Source organism: Micromys minutus (assembly GCF_963924665.1).
Source record: "Micromys minutus genome assembly, chromosome: 17".
Lineage (NCBI taxonomy): Eukaryota > Metazoa > Chordata > Mammalia > Rodentia > Muridae > Micromys > Micromys minutus.
The window spans coordinates 11371437-11390045 of NC_137952.1; the positions used below are offsets into that span (position 1 = coordinate 11371437).

Sequence of the window (18609 nt, forward strand, 5' to 3'; positions counted from 1 at the left end):
GTGATCAACCACATCGCACTGAGCGCAGAAAGAGAGCCCTGTGTCATAGTTCCTGCCTTTCCAAACTGTCCCGAGAGTGCTGCGCGCCCTTCCCCAAACTGTGTCATCTTGTTCCTTCCACCTCCATGGTCTGCTCTCTGTTCCAGGCCTCCATGGATAGACCAGGGTGATGGTCTTCTTGGGATTTTGCTTTTCAAAATCACCAAAGTACCCCAAGAACTAGAGGATAAAATGTAGAAACCCTGCCACACTCATATTATGTTCTTGCTCATTGCCACACCCAAGCTCCACACACATCCTCTTACACACCACAGATGATATATATATATATATATACATATATAAAAACTATATCATAATATATATCCTCAATTATTTACCATTACTCTATTTGTATGCATCTGTCTATCTATCTATCTATCTATCTATCTATCTATCTATCTATCTATTTATCTATCATTTATCCATCCACTATGTATCTGTCATTTGTCACTTAACTGTCTGCCTACCATCCATCCATCCATCCATCCATCCATCCATCCATCCATTTATCCATTTATCCATCCATCCATCCATTCATCATCTACATAAACCATTTAAAGTGCATTTTGTTGGTTAACATTGCCATACATACTTTGAGCAAAAAAAAAAAAAAAAAAAAAAAAAAAAAAGTAAATAAAAACAATTTAGAGACTGACTCATATATATGCAGTTTCTCAAGGGTACTGGTCAGTTTCAGCCTTCCTTCTAGGAATTTCTCACCCTTCTCTTCCATGGACGGAGATACTGCTTTTCTCACTAGCCTTGGCCTGAAGAATCATCCGTGTCTCATAACTTTGGGATTTAATGTAACACCACAAACAGTATTGGCATATCCCAGATCCCCAGGTCCAAATTATGTCATGCCATTTGTAGCTCAGTGTCTTACGCATGTGGCTTAAAATCTAAATCTTTATTTCTGATTCCAGAATTTATAGGAAATGGTGCCAATTGTACATCTTGATCATACAGGGTTGCACTTACTTTTATATGGGTGTTACCTTTGAAGCTATATAGCACAGTGGTTAGGACTACAGCTCAATCCCAGCTGTGCCCCTTACTTGTGTGACCTTAGATGAGTTAACCCTCAAGGGCTCATTTTCCCTGTTTGTGGGAAAGAGACACCAGAGTCCTACCTGTCTGCTCTTCGGAAGTATCTTGCGCTGCTGCGCTCAGCACCACCATGAACTCAGATCAAGATTTCCCAGTAGTGTATACAAAGGGCAGCATTTCTCAACTGCAATTGCTCAGAGCAGAAAAGGGGAAAAAAGAGCTTCGAGGCAGAGGAGTGTGGAGAGGGGGAGTGCAGGTGAGTTTTGTTAGGAAAAGAATGAAGACAGTGGGAGGGGAGATATGGCCCATGGAGGTACCTCGAGGCTTGGGGGCAAGGGAGCCTCTGGAGGACCCATGTTGGGAATCCTTTCCCCCTGAGGGACCTGCCACAGTAAGGTATAATACAGAATAGAGATTATTAAGGTCATGGGGAGAGTTAAGAGGGTAGTAGAGGTAGAGAGGGGGAGAGAGAGAGCGAGAAGGAGAGGGGAGAGGGGAGAGGGGAGAGGGGGAGGGGGAAGGGGGAGGGGGGAGGAGGGAGGAGGGAGGAGAGAGGAGAGGGAGGAGGGGGGACGGGGAGGGGGGTAGGGGTAGGGGGTAGGGGGTAGGGGGGAGGAAGGAGGAGGGAGGAGGGAGAAGAGAGGAGAGAGAAGAGAGGAGTAGAGGCCAGGCATGAGCAGGTGGAGAGAGACGGGGGGGGGGGGGGAGAATGGTGAGAGAAGAGACGGGGGGGGGGGGGACAAGAAAGCAATATAGAGAGGAGGGGGCTAGCAGCCCTTTTTATAGTGCCAGGTAACTGGGGCGGATTATCAGGTAACTGTGAGGTGGGGTATACCTGGCTGTTGCCAGGTAACTGTGGGATAGGGTTTATAGAATCTCAAGAGGTTTCCTTTATCCTCCCATCACCTGTTGGGGGAAGGACATACTTGGCTTCCCATGGAGATGGGAGGGGCAATATTTAGGAGTCTCTTCTTCCATGTATTTCAGGGAATAAACTCTGGTCCTAAGCGCTTGAACAGTAAACAGTTCTGTTACCCAGCCCGTCCCCAGGCCACACTTCTAATCTGGCTCTGTCTGGCTCATTGAGGGGATTACAACCAACACCTGTGCCAGAGTCCCATTCCAGCCTTCTGTGCCGTCTTTCTCGGCTCCTTCTATAAGCCTCTCATCTCAGGTTCTACTACCATCAGGCGGTCTCAGCCTCTCATCAGTGCCATGCGAACCGCCATCCCAGCCTCCAATCCTCCTTTCTCTGCTCAGCTTTCTAACTCAGGTGCAGGATGTTCAAGTCAGCGTCGTTCCTAGCTTCATCTTACAAGCCCCACAACCATTTCTACTTCCGTTCCTAGCCAGGTGCTTCACCATCACCAAAGGTTGACCACAGAAGTCCAGGGAGACTGAGCGGGCTCTGGTATCCCGCTGCTGCCCCTCAGGTCGCGGCGCACCGGCCGCCAGGCGTGGTCACGACTCCCCGGGCCTCGCAAGGGTTAAGAGGAGAGCTTTGGGCTGACGTCGCTCTGGCCGAAGGTGGTTCCCCTAGCTGTGGGTGGGAGAGCCCGGCGAGCTGAAACCGGAGCTCTGTTTCAGCTGGGGCTTGGGGAGGTCCCGGCAGGAGTGGAGTCCGCTGTCCTGTTCTCGCCAAGGCGTCACTCCAGTCACCAGCGGCAGCGCAGCAGCAGGAACGATGGAGCTGGACCGATGGGTGCAGTTGGGGCTCGCGTTCCTTCAGCTCCTTCTCATCTCCTCCTTGCCAAGAGGTACTATTAGTGACTGGGAGCCCTCTGCGGGGCCTGATTGGGGGAGCTGGAAAGGTTGGGGGTTGTTCCAGTGATTAACCTGGGGTTCCTGGCTCGGGGTCCTGATGCTTCTGTTGCCCACCCTAAGAACAGGATGATACTCCTAATTGTGGGACTAGTGTTTATCTGTCTGTCTGTCTGTCTGTCTGTCTGTCTGTCTGTCTATCTATCTATCTATCTATCTATCTATCTATCTATCTATCTATCTATCTAGTCTTTTTAAAGGACCACAATGCCCCGGGAAGTCCATTCCCTGTGAGTTTCTGGCTCTGATTTGCAAACTCAAAGTTTCCTGGGAAAGGAGTCCCGCTGGGGTAAAGAACAGGGATTGGGTGGACATTCCTCCAATGAAGCCTACTTGATAAAGTTTTAATGTGGGAGCTCCTCAAAACAGACCCCCCCCCCCCCAGCACAGAAGCTCTGCTCACTCAGAAAAGAGCACACATCCTGGGGAGTGGGAAGCAGAAGCGGAGAGGAAATGGGCAGTCTGTTTCTGGGTGTGCAGCGTTTGTTTTGAACGAGTCTTGGCTTCTTTGTTTCCTCGCATGTGGTATTTGTAACCCACAGTTCCCAGGAGGGAACTAGCGGCACAAGAGAGGCTGGGACATGACAGTACTTTAGGCATCCCCTTGATAGATCCGTGGAGCAGAAGCCAGGGAATGGCAGGTCTCAGAAGAGGTCCTTAGTAGTCAGGGAGCAGGGACTTATGTCTGCATCCGTCTTAGGTGGCTGCAAGGGTGAGGTGTGAGGAGGTGCGCGGTGAAGGAAGCTAGCAGAAGTGGGAGGATTAAGATGTCTTTCAGAAGGGGTGAGGTGCAAGGCTAGAGGTTCCAAGAGTTGAGACATGGAGTTGGAGAGGTCAGATGGGAGGAGAGAAGGTAAGACCTCTCCAGATGAGCACAGCTGAGATTTGCCTGGGAGGGGAACCATTGCTTAGAGAAGAGCACCTGTGAGCCCCCCCCTTTCTAGTTTCTGTCCCCCTAGTAGCCTTTCTGTGCTGGATGGCTGTACCTGTGCTCCAGACCAAAGGAAGGGATTTTGCTCTAGCAGGTGGGTGGCAAGGACCCAAGAAAGACATGGATGGGAGTGGGGTGTTGTTGAATGCAATGGCCGGCGGGGGGGGGGCGGGGAGAGAGAGAGAGAGAGAGAGAGAGAGAGAGAGAGAGAGAGAGAGAGAGAGAGAGAGAGAGAGAGAAAGACCACAGCTGTCAGCAGCATCTCTTTATGTCAACACAGAGTCTAGAAACGTGAGACTTCCCTCCCCATGTTTGGTTAAAATTTTCCACATACAGGAGCCTGCCTGTGTTCAGCTAAATCTCCCCTTAATGATTTACTGCCCAAGTGGTGGGAGTGTTTGGGCTGGTTATATATCTCAGTGGCACAGAGCTTGCCTGAAGATGCTTGTCTCATCCAAATTTAACCTCACTGACATCTTTTGCAGCCTAGATATGAAGGAAGGAAGATCCCTCTGAGGAGGGCTTATCATCCCAAAGCCTAAACACTTGGGGTGACTTGAGAACTCTGTATTGATTCATCCCCACTTGAAGGTGTGCCCTTTGAATGCACATCTCTAGGGTGTGCTGGGTGGCCTACACCCACGCTAGAGGATCTTGCTTCCTCTCAGTTCCAGGGCTCAGTGTTCCAGCTTCCAGGGTGGCATGAATTCCCCCCCCCCCCCTTAGCTTCTGTGCTTTGGCAAATGAGACAACATCACTCTACACAAGCAAGGAAACAGCTCAACGTGCCCAGGGGCTGAAAAACTCATTTAGTGTTGACCTAGGAATCTCTTTTTACCTTTTTCTATGAACAAGCTCAGAGGAGGGTGTGAGGTGAGCTGTCAACCAAGCTGCTGACTGAACCAAATAGCAGCTTTATGCGTTTAGCACGACTATCCATTGTTGAACTCAAGACAGAAAACGGAGAAGGAAAAATATTTCTTCCTGCAGGGAATGAGTCCACTCCCTGGGCCTGTCAAAAGCTTGGAAGGACATTTTCTTTAATTACTTTTCTAAAAGGAGTATCTGGTATGTAAACGCCCCGTGGGTTGGTCCGGGAAGTTGTTATTGTTCGTAGACATGTGATTCACATCGGAGGAGGAGAATCTAAACATGGGGCCAAGTGATAAACCTAACATAAACAGCATGTGAGGGGAAACCCAACGCCGCAGACTCTACCAGACTGGAGCGGCAAGCGCTGCCAGCGGAAACCTCTCTGAAAATATGGGGCTCTGGGGAAATGAAATCTTAGCACGGATCAGTTCACAAGTGTCGCTTCCAACAGACGTTAGCTTGTAGGGAATGAACACAAACCAACCAGGGAGGATAATTGGAAGCGCAGATATTCAGCCAGTGGGAGCAGCTGAGAAAGGGAATGTGGAGAAGGAGTGGCCAGAAAAATGGGAGGTTCCTTATAAAGGATCCGTTAACACATTCCGAGGAGAGCTATGAAAATTGGCCTCATGGCCGGGGTGGGGTTGTGTGAGGAGCATAAAGAGGGTGTTCCCTCAGCATCTACTCTGAGGATGCCTAGTATCCTAGCAGGAAAATAACTTCATGGTGGATGCACTTCAGACACAGAACCTGGAGTCCCCTGAGCTGAATCTGAGCTGAAAGCTTTCTCCCTGAGCACTAGCTTCTCAGATGGTACCATAAGACTTCCAAAGGAGGGCAACAGCCAGTAGTCCTACCCGGTTATATGACCTGTGAACCACAATGATGAGCATGGTACAATCACCCTTACGGTGCAATAGTGGCACACATACATTAGTGGTAACCAAGCACTCTCTAGTTGGGCTTAAGACCCACTCAAAAGGAGGGAAGACAGTGTCTGATTCTGTTTGTGAGTGTCATGGTTACTTTTCTATTAGTGTGATGAAATACTACCAGCAAGGCAACTAACAGGAGAAATAGTTTAATTGGGTTTATAGTTCCAGAGGAGATTAGAGTTTATGATGACAGAGAAGGGCACGGAGGTAGGTGGCTCTGAGCTTACATCTTGAACCCCAAGCAGCAGGCAGAGAGAGAAAACTGGGAATGGTGCTAGTCTTTCATAACCTCAAAGCCCTCCTCTAATGCCATACCTCCTCCAACAAGGCCACACCTCTTTTCTTTCTGAAACAGTTCTACCAACTTGGGACCAAATATTCAAATGTATGAGCTTATAGGGGTCATTGTCATTCAAACTACCACAATGAGATACGGTAAAATTCATTAAAATGGAAATTAAGATGTCAGTTGCCAGAGCCTGCAGGAAGTAATTGGGAGTTAGTGATTTTATGAATACAGAGTTATGGTTTATTATGATGGAAAGGTTTTGGCAATCAATATATGTTGGTGACTATGTGACATCAACAATGTAAATATTGATGGCAATGATCTATAAGTGTGTGTGCGAACGAATGTGTGCACATGCATGCAGTTAATGAGTTATAAAGGTAATAGTAATATACATATTTTTTTCTACAAAAAAATGCTTTCAGGGCATGGCCAGTGGCTTGTGCTTATAATCCTAGCACTTTGAAGAAGGACCGCAAGTTTGAGGCTAGCCTAGGCTATATCATGAGATAGCCCCCCTTCCTATAAATAAATAAATAAATAAATAAATAAATTAAAAAAACACAAAGTAGTGGAGCCTTAGGTTAACCTTGGGTGCATAATTTTCAAGATCACACTACTTTGTAGCATTCTATCTAGCACATCTAACCCTGGCAAGGACTAAGGCACCCAAAACGAGAGGAGATCCCTTGCTGTTCTTGTTTGGAGGGTACTGTTTCTCCATCTTGGGTAGTTGAGGTGCTGAGAGAGGTCACAGATCTAAGGACTGCAAATTGATCACCCAGAGGCCACTTGCCTAAAGTATCTAATAGGACGTTTGAACCTGAATTTCCTGAGAAGCACTGGCTCCTCTCTGCAGTTGGCATCCCTAACCTTCTTGTGTCTGACACTGGTTGCCAGCACTTGAGTTTGTGGTCTGCGTTCTTGAAGAGCCAGAGCCAGAAGGACAGGTGGGAAGAAAGATCATCGCCGGCTGGACACTGAATTAGAAGTTCAAGTTCAAACTACTATGGACTTATTGGTTGGCTAACGGAAGTATTTTAAAAGCACCTGCTCTATATATGCATAATCCTTAGCTGTGTTTCAACCCATGTAGGGCATGTGGGACTTTGTTACCAGGTAGAAGTAAGAAATGGCAACGTTGAATGAGCTCAGACTCTAGGAATCTCAGAAATCTGAGACCAGTAGGAGTGGGTCTCTCCTTATCTGTCTGTGTACCGCTTTGGAATACATAACCAAGACAGACCACTGAGGACCATGGGCACTGAGTCACCTAGCATAACACCTGGAGTTCTTCTCCATGCTAATCAGTTATCTAGAGAGCCCTGAACCTTCAGACAATGAGCTTCTCTTCCTGCAGAAGGTATTTAATCCCTGGTTCACCCTGAATAAGTCACATCCACCATCAAATTAACCAGAATGAACAAAAAAAGATCATCTCAGAGAGCAGCTACATTAAGGATAGCGGCTGGGAAGGCCTTCAACCAAATGCTTAAGACTCTCCAGGAAGTCCTTCTCTTGCTCTCAGTCAGGCTGGATTTTTCTTGTTCTGGGCCCCACCTGTGTAGATGCCATTTGAGGGGAAAGGTAGACCTTGCACCCCAGGTTCCAGACCGCCCTCTCTGAGCTGTATACCACTGGCACTTAGGTACCCAGAGAGGAGACCTGGAACCACTGTGGACCATGTTTATAACCTTGCCCTGCTTCCTACCAGCTGTATGCTGGAGGTGCCAGCCAGCCCCATCCTGTGGAGAGGCAGGAAGAAGTACAACAAACCCACATATTTTATAGGACCTGGTCTTGCTTCTCTCTGTGACCTCCTAACACTTTGTTATAGTATTTATCTCTCTCGAATTCCCTTGTGCATGAGCTTGTGGTAGAGACTGAGGGTAAGGCTAGGCCATAAGCTGTGGCTGAAGTACTTTGGAGCATAGAATCTCAGAAGCAGAAGTGTTATAGAGCACATAAGGCCCTTGTAAGTGCTCAGTCTTGGGGAGGCTTTTTAATGTCCCTGGCATAGAATATGAGTTTGACTCAGTCTTGCCTACATCTGAGCTATACTGGAGACAGAATTAGCAGAGACCATGGTGTCTAAGGGACCTATGACAGGCCTTAAGTTAGAAAATTATTTCCATCTGTCCCATTAGGGGACAGAAGATTCCTGATACAAAAGAAAGGTTATCTACCTGCCTCCCCCTCGGCTGGCTCTAGACAATGCAACTGACTGGAGATGTGTGCATGTTGGGGAAGTGTCATTTCCGTGATAAATGAATAAGGTTGGGATCTCTTCCTCATTAGGGGGAAGGGACTGTCAGACTCACTGCATGGCTATTTTATAGTTACAGGCCCCAAGCCCCCCTCTTATGTTTTCAGAGGAAATGAAATGCTACCTATTCCAGTTCCCAAATTCCAAAATAAAGAACTCAGAGGCTAGCTGCAGAACTGGAAGCTTCTAGATCAGTGATAGCCCAAGAGATTTCAAGCCTGGTCCCCACTGAAGGAATTCTGTTTGTCAGTTACCATTAGATCTGAGCCAAAGCTGTATGTAAGTTTCTTAAAGAGAAAAAGAAATATCTTAAAAAAAAAGTATGATAAGCTAAGCCTCATAACTGTAAACAGCAGCTCTCAAGAAAGGGAGAAAATTAAAGCTGACTGAGATCCGACTCCACTTCTTTTGTTTTTCAGGCAGCGATGACCAGTGAGATAGTCTTAGCTCCTGTAGGTTGAGAATAAGTAGGGGTTCTACATCAAATTCTTCACTGTTGGTGAAATAGCAAAAATGGGGCAACTCTGACGTGGCTTCTATCATACCTGAGGGATTTAATTTTAAGTTTAGTTATCTAAACAATTGTCTAAGTTTATGTTGGCTATATGCTTTCTATATATTTTCTCAGTCCTTGCATCAAACATAAGAAGTTTAAATGTGGAAGAACTTAGGCAAAGTGGCCATCCTTGTCCAGGTTAACTACTGAGTGTCTTGAATTCGACAGTCTGACTGCATAAGGTGTGGACTGTAATAGTCCACAAGAGGACCACCCAAGCAGTATGTCCAGCTGGGCTGATGATGGAAGACTGTGATGTCTGACTATCCTTTAGATGCTACAACTCAGCCTGACCCAACTGAGGTCATCTGCTCACCCCTGTGGGAGGGGGATTTGGAGAAAACAGAAAATCATCTCCAGTGGAACCACACGGATCCTGACAGGAGCCATTTTATAGAGCAAATAGCTGCTAAGCAAACTGAAAACCCAACTAGCTTCAGGGAGGGCTGTCCAGGGTCATGGATCCCACTCTGACTGGACATGGGGCATGGCTTTGTTCCATGGTTAGTCTTTATAATCTGAATCATGAGTGTGTTTGCAGGGGAAGAGAACTGAGTGTGAGATAGATTTCCAGTGTGGCCTGGACACTATGTATTCCTGTTTTCTTATGGATTTGTTCTGCCAGAGTCATTATTTGAACACTTGTAAGCCATAGGTGGAGCAAGTCTGTGAGCTTCTTTTCTTTTTTCGGCATAACATAATTGATGGATATTGCAGAAGGTCTTTTTCCCATAACTACCAGGATGTCCTTTAACTAAGTCATTTTAACCTGGAAAATCCAGTGTCTGCCAGACACCATCATCGTGGGGTTGTGTCACATAGAGTAAAAACACCTATTTCTGTCACCCTTCAGCCTTGGGAGCCGATACACCTGCTTTAATGAGGTCATCTGCTCTCCTCTGAGGGAGGGGGATGCGAGGAAAAGAGAGAAATCAGCTTTAATCCTGCAGGCTTGGTGTTCTCATCTCTGCTCTCACAGAGGTCCTGGCTGTCTCAGAGGGCTGGGTTAGTGGTTTGGCAGTGTGTGTCTACATAAGTAGATGTCTGGTCAGCTGGTTTTTTGATCGGAAAACCATGAGTACGGCTGTTGCCAAAATGGAGTGGGGAACACATCCAGCCAACTGTAGCTCACAAGGAGATTCAGTGGTTGTCTTCATACCCTAAACATTGGCTTGGAAATAACAACAAAACAAAAACAAAAGCCAGCTACTTTAATGCAAAACCACTGAGTGGAGAAGGCATCTCTGTCCAATCTACCTCGATAGATGAAATTGTTGTAGGACTCTGAGAAACTAAAATACCGGCATTTTCAAGCCCAAACTGTCCCTTCTCATTCCTTCAAAAGATTTCACTAGAGGTGACCAGTAAACTCCTCTGACCATGAGTTAAAAATAAAGTGGAGTAATGTCTTAGGTGTCCTAGGACATGCCAACTGAGCTTAGATTATGGCTGGGAGCTTCTAATCTCATATTTCCAACATCTCCTCGTCTTACCTGAATTTAAGGGAAGACATAGCTGTCAGCAAAGTGTCTTCATTCAGGTCTCTTTGACCTGGCTTTCTGCCTCTAGGGGATATACTGCCCTTTTCCAAAATGGCGCCTAGAATCTCTTCTGGGTAAGCTTGGTTCCCTCGGCTCATGTGTCAGAACATATTACTAAGTGTCACAAGCCTTAAAGACACACACTTTAATAGACAAGAAATGTCCAGATTGGTGAATGTGATGGATCACCAGACTCCACAATAAAGATGGAATTATAGCCAGAGAAGAGTATAGCATTTGTCTTTGTCACGAATAGCCTTCACTTCAGGAATTACTCCCGCCTCTTATGTTCATGTTCACGTATCTGTTCAGCAGTGTTTATCAAGCACCCGTCAGGCACCAAGAATGTTTCTAGGCACTGGGATGCCATGGTAAATGAGACAAAGAAAGTCCCTTTCTTTAAGACATTTGCAACCTGTTGAGAGAATTTTAGGTCCACCCTAGCAATTCCCTTGCAAAGTAAGTTTCACAAAATGCAAGTCCAGCTTGATATTTAATAACAAAAGAGAGATTCCAGAAAGCTATGATAAAATAAGTCAGGGGATGCAGAGATTAATTATATAAAGAGTACATTATAGATTTGCAGAGTTCAGCAGCAAAGAAAGCCATCATTAGTATATAACAAAGTTGTTTGGTCACAGAGCCTTTTTTGATATAAGATCTTATACTCCCAGATAGAGTTAGTGCTCTATAAAATACAGTTGTAAAACTTCTAGTCTCTTACTCTAAAGGAGTAAACCATTGAAGAATATCATACCACTACAGAAGAAAGAGCAAGAAGGCAATCTTAAAGTCCAAACAAGTACGGGCTTTTTTAATAGACATTTTTAAAGTATGGGCAGAATCTGATGTTGTTGCTACTAGTACTTGCCAAGATGTTGAAAGGTTGCTACAGAGGATGATGCATCCATGGCACTGTAAGAAAATCTGGCCAGCATCGAGCTGCACGGCTCGCTGAGAAAATTCACTTCTTGCATTCAAGTTGTTTTAAGCAACATGATTGGCCCAGGGTCATTGGGCATTCTGGGGTGTTAATCGGACTGATGTACACTCATAGTGATGTGATAGTTCTGAAGACTAATAAGTCTTGTGACTTGCCTTCCCAACTAGATGCAGCTCCCCTTTAGAAACAGCAGAAAAAAAATCGAGCAACTTTTGAATTTTGGGGAGCACAGGGTCCAGGGTCTACACTGATCACCACCACAAGACCCCTTCCTATTCTTCTCGACCCCAGTCTCAAGTCAATTCCTCATTACTTCTGGAATAGTTGACACACAATAACTAATTTGTATGGCCCAGAAGTAGTGTGGTTGTTAGCACTTGGGCTGTATTCCGTGGAGAGAGCACATGCATCTCAGTTTTTCATTGACTCTTTGTTATTTCTGTGACCTTCTTCTCTCCCTTTACAAAATATTGTTCTTGTTGTCATGCAACATGTTTTCTGTCTTGGCTCTCACCGTTGCCTGCCTCCCCTCTCTGCCCAGACTTGTTTCAGATGCAATGACAGCAGTGGCCATGGGTGAGGAACAAAAGCAGCTGTTCTCATTAAAGGCATCTTGTCTGAGCAGACTTGGGAACACATGATCTTCTCAATAAGGATTCTGCTCCCACTCACTGTATATGAGGTTTACCTTTGATGTAGATGTCTTGGTATGCTGTAGATGAAATGGTATATTCACATTTGTTTATGCATGTACACAGAATACAAGTGTAGATTCGAGTGCTTATGTATTCATGAATAGGCGATACATATGTGATGTGCTATGATGTAACAAACAAGCACAGGCTAGGATCAAATCTCAGATCTGTCATCCACTTCCCTCTTGGTTTTACCTTTCTTGGGTGACTGTGGTGGTTTGAATATGCTTGTCCCAGGGATTGGCACTATTAGAAGGTGTGGCCTTGTTGTCGTAGGTGTGACCTGGGTGAAGGAAGTTTGTCACTGAGAAAGTAAACTTTAAAAACCTCACCCTAGCTGCCTGAAAACTAGTCTTCCCCTGTTTGCCTTCAAAACAAGATGTTGAACTCTCAGCTCCTCTTCCATGTTTGTCTGGGTGCTGCTCTGCTCTTGCCTTGATGATAATGGATTGAACCTCTGAGCCTTTAATCCAGTGCCAAATAAATGTCCTTAAAAGAGTTGCCTTGGTTCTGGTGTCTGTTCACATCAGTAATACCCCAACTAAGACAGTATACATATCCCTTCTAAGGATCATGATGGCCACAGTCTGAGCTGGTTGAAGGGTTTAAATAAAACAATTTAAAGTAGTTGCAACAATTCCAGGTAGATAGAAAATATTCTGGTGTTTAAGGTTTTTTAAAATAAGGACTTTAAAAAATAAGCCCTTTCTTTTAAAAATAATCACATATGCCATACATACTGACCCTTCTCACTCCTCACCTCCCTAACACCCTATCTTCCTCTCCACAAGTCTTCCTCTCATGTTCATGTAAATGTGTTTTATTTTAACATGATTATCCAGAGCCATCTGTGTGACCACAAGTTTGAAATATCCATCAGAGCCTGGTAAATTCAGCAGAATGAACAATTAAAGACAGTGGTTTTTACCACCTCTCTTGACAGCCAATAGACTTGCGCGTCCCTACCTATCCTTAATTGATTGTTGGCAGGCCTGGTTTTGTGAGGCCCTAGTGTGTGTAGCCAGAGTTGTGTGTGTTAATGACAGCAATTGTGCTGAGACTAGAGAATGGTGTTTCATTGCCCTTTTCCCTATCCAGCCTTGCTTGCCTTGGGGGTGTATATTTCCCAATGGAGAATAGAGAAGCAGCAGTAACAATCTCCTCATCTATGGCAGTATGGAAATACACATGGCTCATTTCATCAGTCCTTAGCTTCATTCTCTTCATCTGTGACCCTGTAAGAAAAGAAAAGTTCCCAAAGGCTCAACAGACATTTATCTTACGAAACTTGTTCTCTTCCCTTGGTTTTGCCATCCATGCATTCCCCAGGCTTAGAGAAAATGGATTTTCACGCTCAGTGCCTTAAGGTCTTTTTGGAATGGGGCCAATGGCAGGAGTTTTCAGGGATGATGGAGACAGTGTTTAGCAGAAGTAATTCTGGGAGAGTTATGCTGTGGTATAATCACGGAGGTTCCCATCATAGTCTGGGGAGAGATGCTGCTGAAGACTTTCCACTGCATAGCAGCCAGACAACCTTAGTGAAAGGCTTTCTTCATCTTATTCTGCCCTTGCAGAGTTGAGGGAGATCACTACAGCAAGGGCTAGACTACCTGAGTAGCCATGATCCCCAGGGGTTAAGGACTGATGGGACACACTGTTGCAGCTGCAAACCATCTCCCTTTCTTGTCACCCTGCATGTGACATTCATTACTAGTCAGCTGTCTTTAGTACCAGGAGCATCTGGCTTCCCCTGGCATTGATGAAATTTGGTTATGAATCTGCAACCATAATTCTGTGAGCTCTTGGCAATGACACAATGATTCCAGACATGTCCAACCTTTTGGTATTGCAACACATTGTTGTGATATACGAAGTTTGCCTCAAAAAATGGTTTAGTATAGTTAATAAAAAACTATAATGCTTTGGTAGGATGGCCATTTTTAAAATGTTGATCCTTCCAATCCATGAGCATGGGAGATATTTCCATTTTCTGAGATCTTCCTCGATTTCCTTCTTTAGAGGTTTGAAGTTGCAATCTACAGATTCAATGCAATCCCTATCAAAATTCCAACCCAGTTCTTCATTGAGTTGGAAAGATCAATGTGCAATTTCATCTGGAATAACAAAAGACCTAGAATAGCGAAATACATCCTCAACAACAAGAAAACATCTGCGGGAATCACTATCCCTGACCTCAAGCTATATTACAAGGCAATTGTGCTGAAAACTGCATGGTGCTGGTACAGAAATAGGCACGTGGATCAATGGAATAGAATAGAAGATCCAGAAATGAGCCCTCAAGTATATGGTCACCTGATTTTTGACAAAGGAGCTGTAAACATTCAGTGGAAAAAGGACAGCCTATTCAATAAATGGTGCTGGTCCAACTGGCACTTAGCATGCAAAAGAATGAAAATAGACCCTTTCTTATCTTCTTGTGCAAAGCTCAGTGTAAGTGGATTAATGATCTCCACATTAAACCAGATACACTGAAACTATTAGATGAGAAAGTAGGGAAAACCTTAGAACACATAGGCACAGGAGAAAATTTTCTGAACAAAACACCAATGGCTCAAGCTCTAAGGTCAAAGATTAACAAATGGAACTTAATGAGATTGCAAAGTTTCTGTAAGGCTAAAGACATTGTCAAGAAAACAAAACGGCAACCAACAGAATGGGAAAAAATCTTTACCAACTCCACATCAGATAGAGGCCCAATATCCAAGGTATACAAAGAACTCAAAAAGCTAGACACCAGAGAATCAAACAGCCCTATTAAAAAATGGGGTACAGAGCTAAACAAAACATTTTCAATTGAGGAATATTGAATGGCTGAGAAACATCTAAGGAAGTGCTCGACATCCTTAGCCATCAGGGAAATGCAAATCAAAACAACCCTGAGATTCCACCTCACACCAGTCAGATTGGCCAAGATCCAAAACTCATATGACAGTAGATGCTGGCGAGGTTGCAGAGAAAGAGGAACACTTCTCCACTGTTGGTGGGGTTGTAAACTGATACAACCACTCTGGAAATCAGTCTGGCGATTCCTCAGAAAATTGGACATAGTACTACCTGAAGATCCAGCTATTCCACTTCTGGGCATATACCCCAGAGACACTCCAATATACAACAAAGATACATGTACCACAATGTTCATAGCAGCTCTATTTATAATAGCCAGAAGCTGGAAAGAACCCAGATGTCCTTCAGTAGATGAATGGATACAAAAATTGTGGTACATTTACACAATGGAATACTACTCAGCCACCAGAAACAATGACTTAACCAAATTCTCAAGAAAATGGCTGCATCTAGAGAAGATCATCCTGAGTGAGATAACCCAGTCACAAAAGAACAGACATAATATGCAGTCACTGATAGTGGGATGCTAACCCCAGAGGCTCGGACTGCCCCAGAAACAACTCACAGACTGTGCGAAGTTCAAGAAAAAAAGAGAACAAAACAAAACAAAAAAAAAAAAACAAAACAAAAACAAACAAACAAACAAAAAAAACCAGTCATGCTCAATCCTTACACACCAAGAAAACGTTGCCTAATTCCGGGTTACATCCTGTTTTACATGTATGTTTTGCTCATTGTAACTAGTAAGACCTTAATGCAGAGTATCAGACCTTTAAAAAAAGAGAAAAAAAGCCAAGCACTCACACGATTGTATTTGCATACATTTATGTAAAAATGTTTAATTTTTTTCTTTTATCTTTGTTTTTTAAAATAAAGTTTTTTTTTTTTTTTAAAAAAAACTATAATGCTTAAGTACTTTTATGTTTTTTATATTGGTCTGTGTGGGACTCAGACTACCCTGCTAGACATGGACTCAGGCCATAATTAGGAACCCTGATTCTTGGTTGAAACTGGTTGAAGCCCTGGGAGTGGTTACTGAGATGGCAGGAAAGCTTCCCAAACTCTTGAGAATCAGGAGTCTTTATGCTTCCATAAGCAGTGCATGTTCCCCCAGGGCATTGGCCATGCCTCAAGTTCTGCTTCTGCAGGAGGATGTGACATGAACCTCAGCTGGATCGGCCATGCCCCAAGTTCCTCCCCTGCACAGAGATGTGACTACTTCTAGGCAGAAGCATGACCACTCCCAAATATGTAGACAAGGTCTTCCCAAGCTCTCAGGCCAGGACAATAGTTAGTGCTGGTTGTCAGATTCCAAACCATTTCAAAACTGTATTTATATAGGAGCTAGGCATGAAAGTAGAGTGAGACCCATGTAGAAACCATTCCTCCACCTGAGTTCCTTTGTTCTAAAGAGCTGGTAACACCTCCAATTGGGAAGAGATTTTCTCTCCCGGAGCTTCTTGCATCCTGCACTGGAGCCTATCGCTGGCTTGGTTCAGTTTGGCCTGGACCCTGTGGCAACAGCAGGAATGTGCATCCCACCAAGACCACCAGTGAAACGCTGGTCTCACTGGCTCAAGCTTGGATTTCTGCATGCTGGCCAGACTCAATGGCATAGGTGGCAGAAGCAGCGGCTGTGTGGGATTCCTAGCACCAGGTCCCACAAGGCTGCATTCATAGCTGTCTTTCAGTGGACTTTGGGTTGGGCATACCTGATTAAAGTCTGTGGAAGACCAAGATTTCTAGGTCTAGAGAAATCCAGATTGAATGTTAAAGGTACACTTTAAATTTCATCCCCTTTAATAAGGTCATTTGTATTCTTCAGCTGATATAACTTTTAGTGTATTCTATTGACAAGTGCATTTGAGTACATTATGCAGTTGGTTTTAAGATTTTTTTTTATTACTTTTAATTATGTGTAGGTGTATGTCTGAGTGTGGGTCGTGTGCATGTGAGTGGAAATGCCCATAGAGGTCCCAAGTCTCAGATTCCCTGGAGCTAGAGTTATAGATCTTTGTAAATAGGTGCTGGAAATTGTCCTCTATAGAAACAGATAGTGCTCTCGACAACTAAGCTATCTCTCTAGCCCTGAACATTTACCCCCGGTAACCAATGTTAATAAAAATGAAGAACATCTGTTCATTTTATATTCTCAAATTCAAAATAGCCCAGAAGCACACATTGAGGTTTTTGGAACTACAGTTGTTGATGATAAAGGCAACAGGGGTTTCTCCAAGATTGTAGGTCTTGAGTTATCTTTGGCTGTGGATGTAGAATTTTCTCTCTAAAGAGAAGCAGCATAGGGTGAGTTATGCCCTATTGAGCACTATATGAATGGGAGGCACTATGGTTTGAATGTGTCCCCTAGTTTTATACATAGGGAAGTTAACCCCCAAGTTCATATACTAAATAGGGATGGGGCTTTTGGAAGGTTATTTGGTCTATTAATGAATGGAATAGCTTTTGAGCTTTGGAGACAGTGGCTTTGTTATATAAAAGGGAGTTTTCTCTAGGTTGCTTGCACTGTATCAGATCATGAAGTCCTCCACTACGTTATATAAAAAGAGGACCCTCATCATTAGATGGGAAATTCCAAATAGTATGGTCTTAGACTTCCCAGTGTCCAGAAACATGAGCTAAATAAAGCTATAGTTTATACATTCTCCATTCTTGTGTGTTTGTTATAGGAACAAAATATCAGACTTAGACAGGAAGTATTAGAGGAGAGTGAAGAAGACCTAAAAGGCAGGTGGGAAGGATCCAGAGTGGCTCAAAGAACATGAAGACACTGCTTGAACTGCTGTGCATGTGTGGCCCCATGGAGGACACAGTTTCCCACACTCCCTTCTCTGTGATTTATACAAAGATGTTATTTGAAGGAAAAGACCTTCATGGTTATTGTCACCTTTGAGTGCAATGACACATTTGTGGCTCTGGAGAAAGGTTATGGTGCCAAAGATCAGCTTTGTCACAAGAGAGTAAACTGAGGATAAACTGATGAGAGGACAGTGTTGAGAGCAGTTGACACGGTGGATCCTGATACTTACAGGGGCTGCAGCAGTTAGAGAAGTGAAGAAAATTCACACACACACACACACACACACACACACACTGTGTATAAAACAAAAAGCAGAGTTTAATAACTTCATACACACAAATGCATAGATATATACACACATACATAACTACAGACAGACACATACACAGTCACACATTGAATGATTAGAACAAAGCTCCCGCTAGCAAGCTGCAAGAATTTTGCACATACATAATACATAAATACACACAATTTGCAAGCTACAACACATACCCAGACAAGCTTTATATACATACATACATACATACATACATACATACATACATACATACATACATACATACATGCATACACATAGTTGATAGGTGGAAGGGACAATGTCCCAGTCCTCCACACTTTATTCTTTCTTTCATAGCTTATATATCCAGCAAAATCTTCCATGGAGTCTAAAATTACAATGTGATTTTCTTCTAGTAAATGATTATGAAAAACACAGTGTGTTCCCTAATACAATAAATAACATTATTATGTAGTACAGGTAAAGGAAACAAATTCTTTTCCCAAACTTATGTACATTCATAACTAAGCAACTGGTTATAGGTTAACAACATGTGAGCAAGCAAGGTAGTTTTTTCAGCCAGTTTCTCTTACTGGCAGGCAGAATTTGTGGCTACAAGAAAAGGAGTAATTATTTTATCATTTATCTTTAAAAGTAATTTTGTAAGAATCTTAAAAGAACCAGAAATTTAAACTTTTATATAAATA

General features: G+C 43.9%; 1 protein-coding gene across 1 annotated transcript in view; it reads left to right on the forward strand.

Moving 5' to 3' along the window:
• Positions 1-2737: 2737 nt before the first annotated feature.
• PAMR1 (peptidase domain containing associated with muscle regeneration 1) overlaps positions 2738-18609 on the forward strand; it is an 89508-nt gene continuing 73636 nt past the window's right edge. The window contains exon 1 of the mRNA XM_080931662.1: positions 2738-2849. Coding sequence (XP_080787788.1) covers positions 2777-2849 — 73 coding nt within the window. The 5' untranslated portion in view covers positions 2738-2776. The remainder of the gene's footprint in view (positions 2850-18609) is intronic.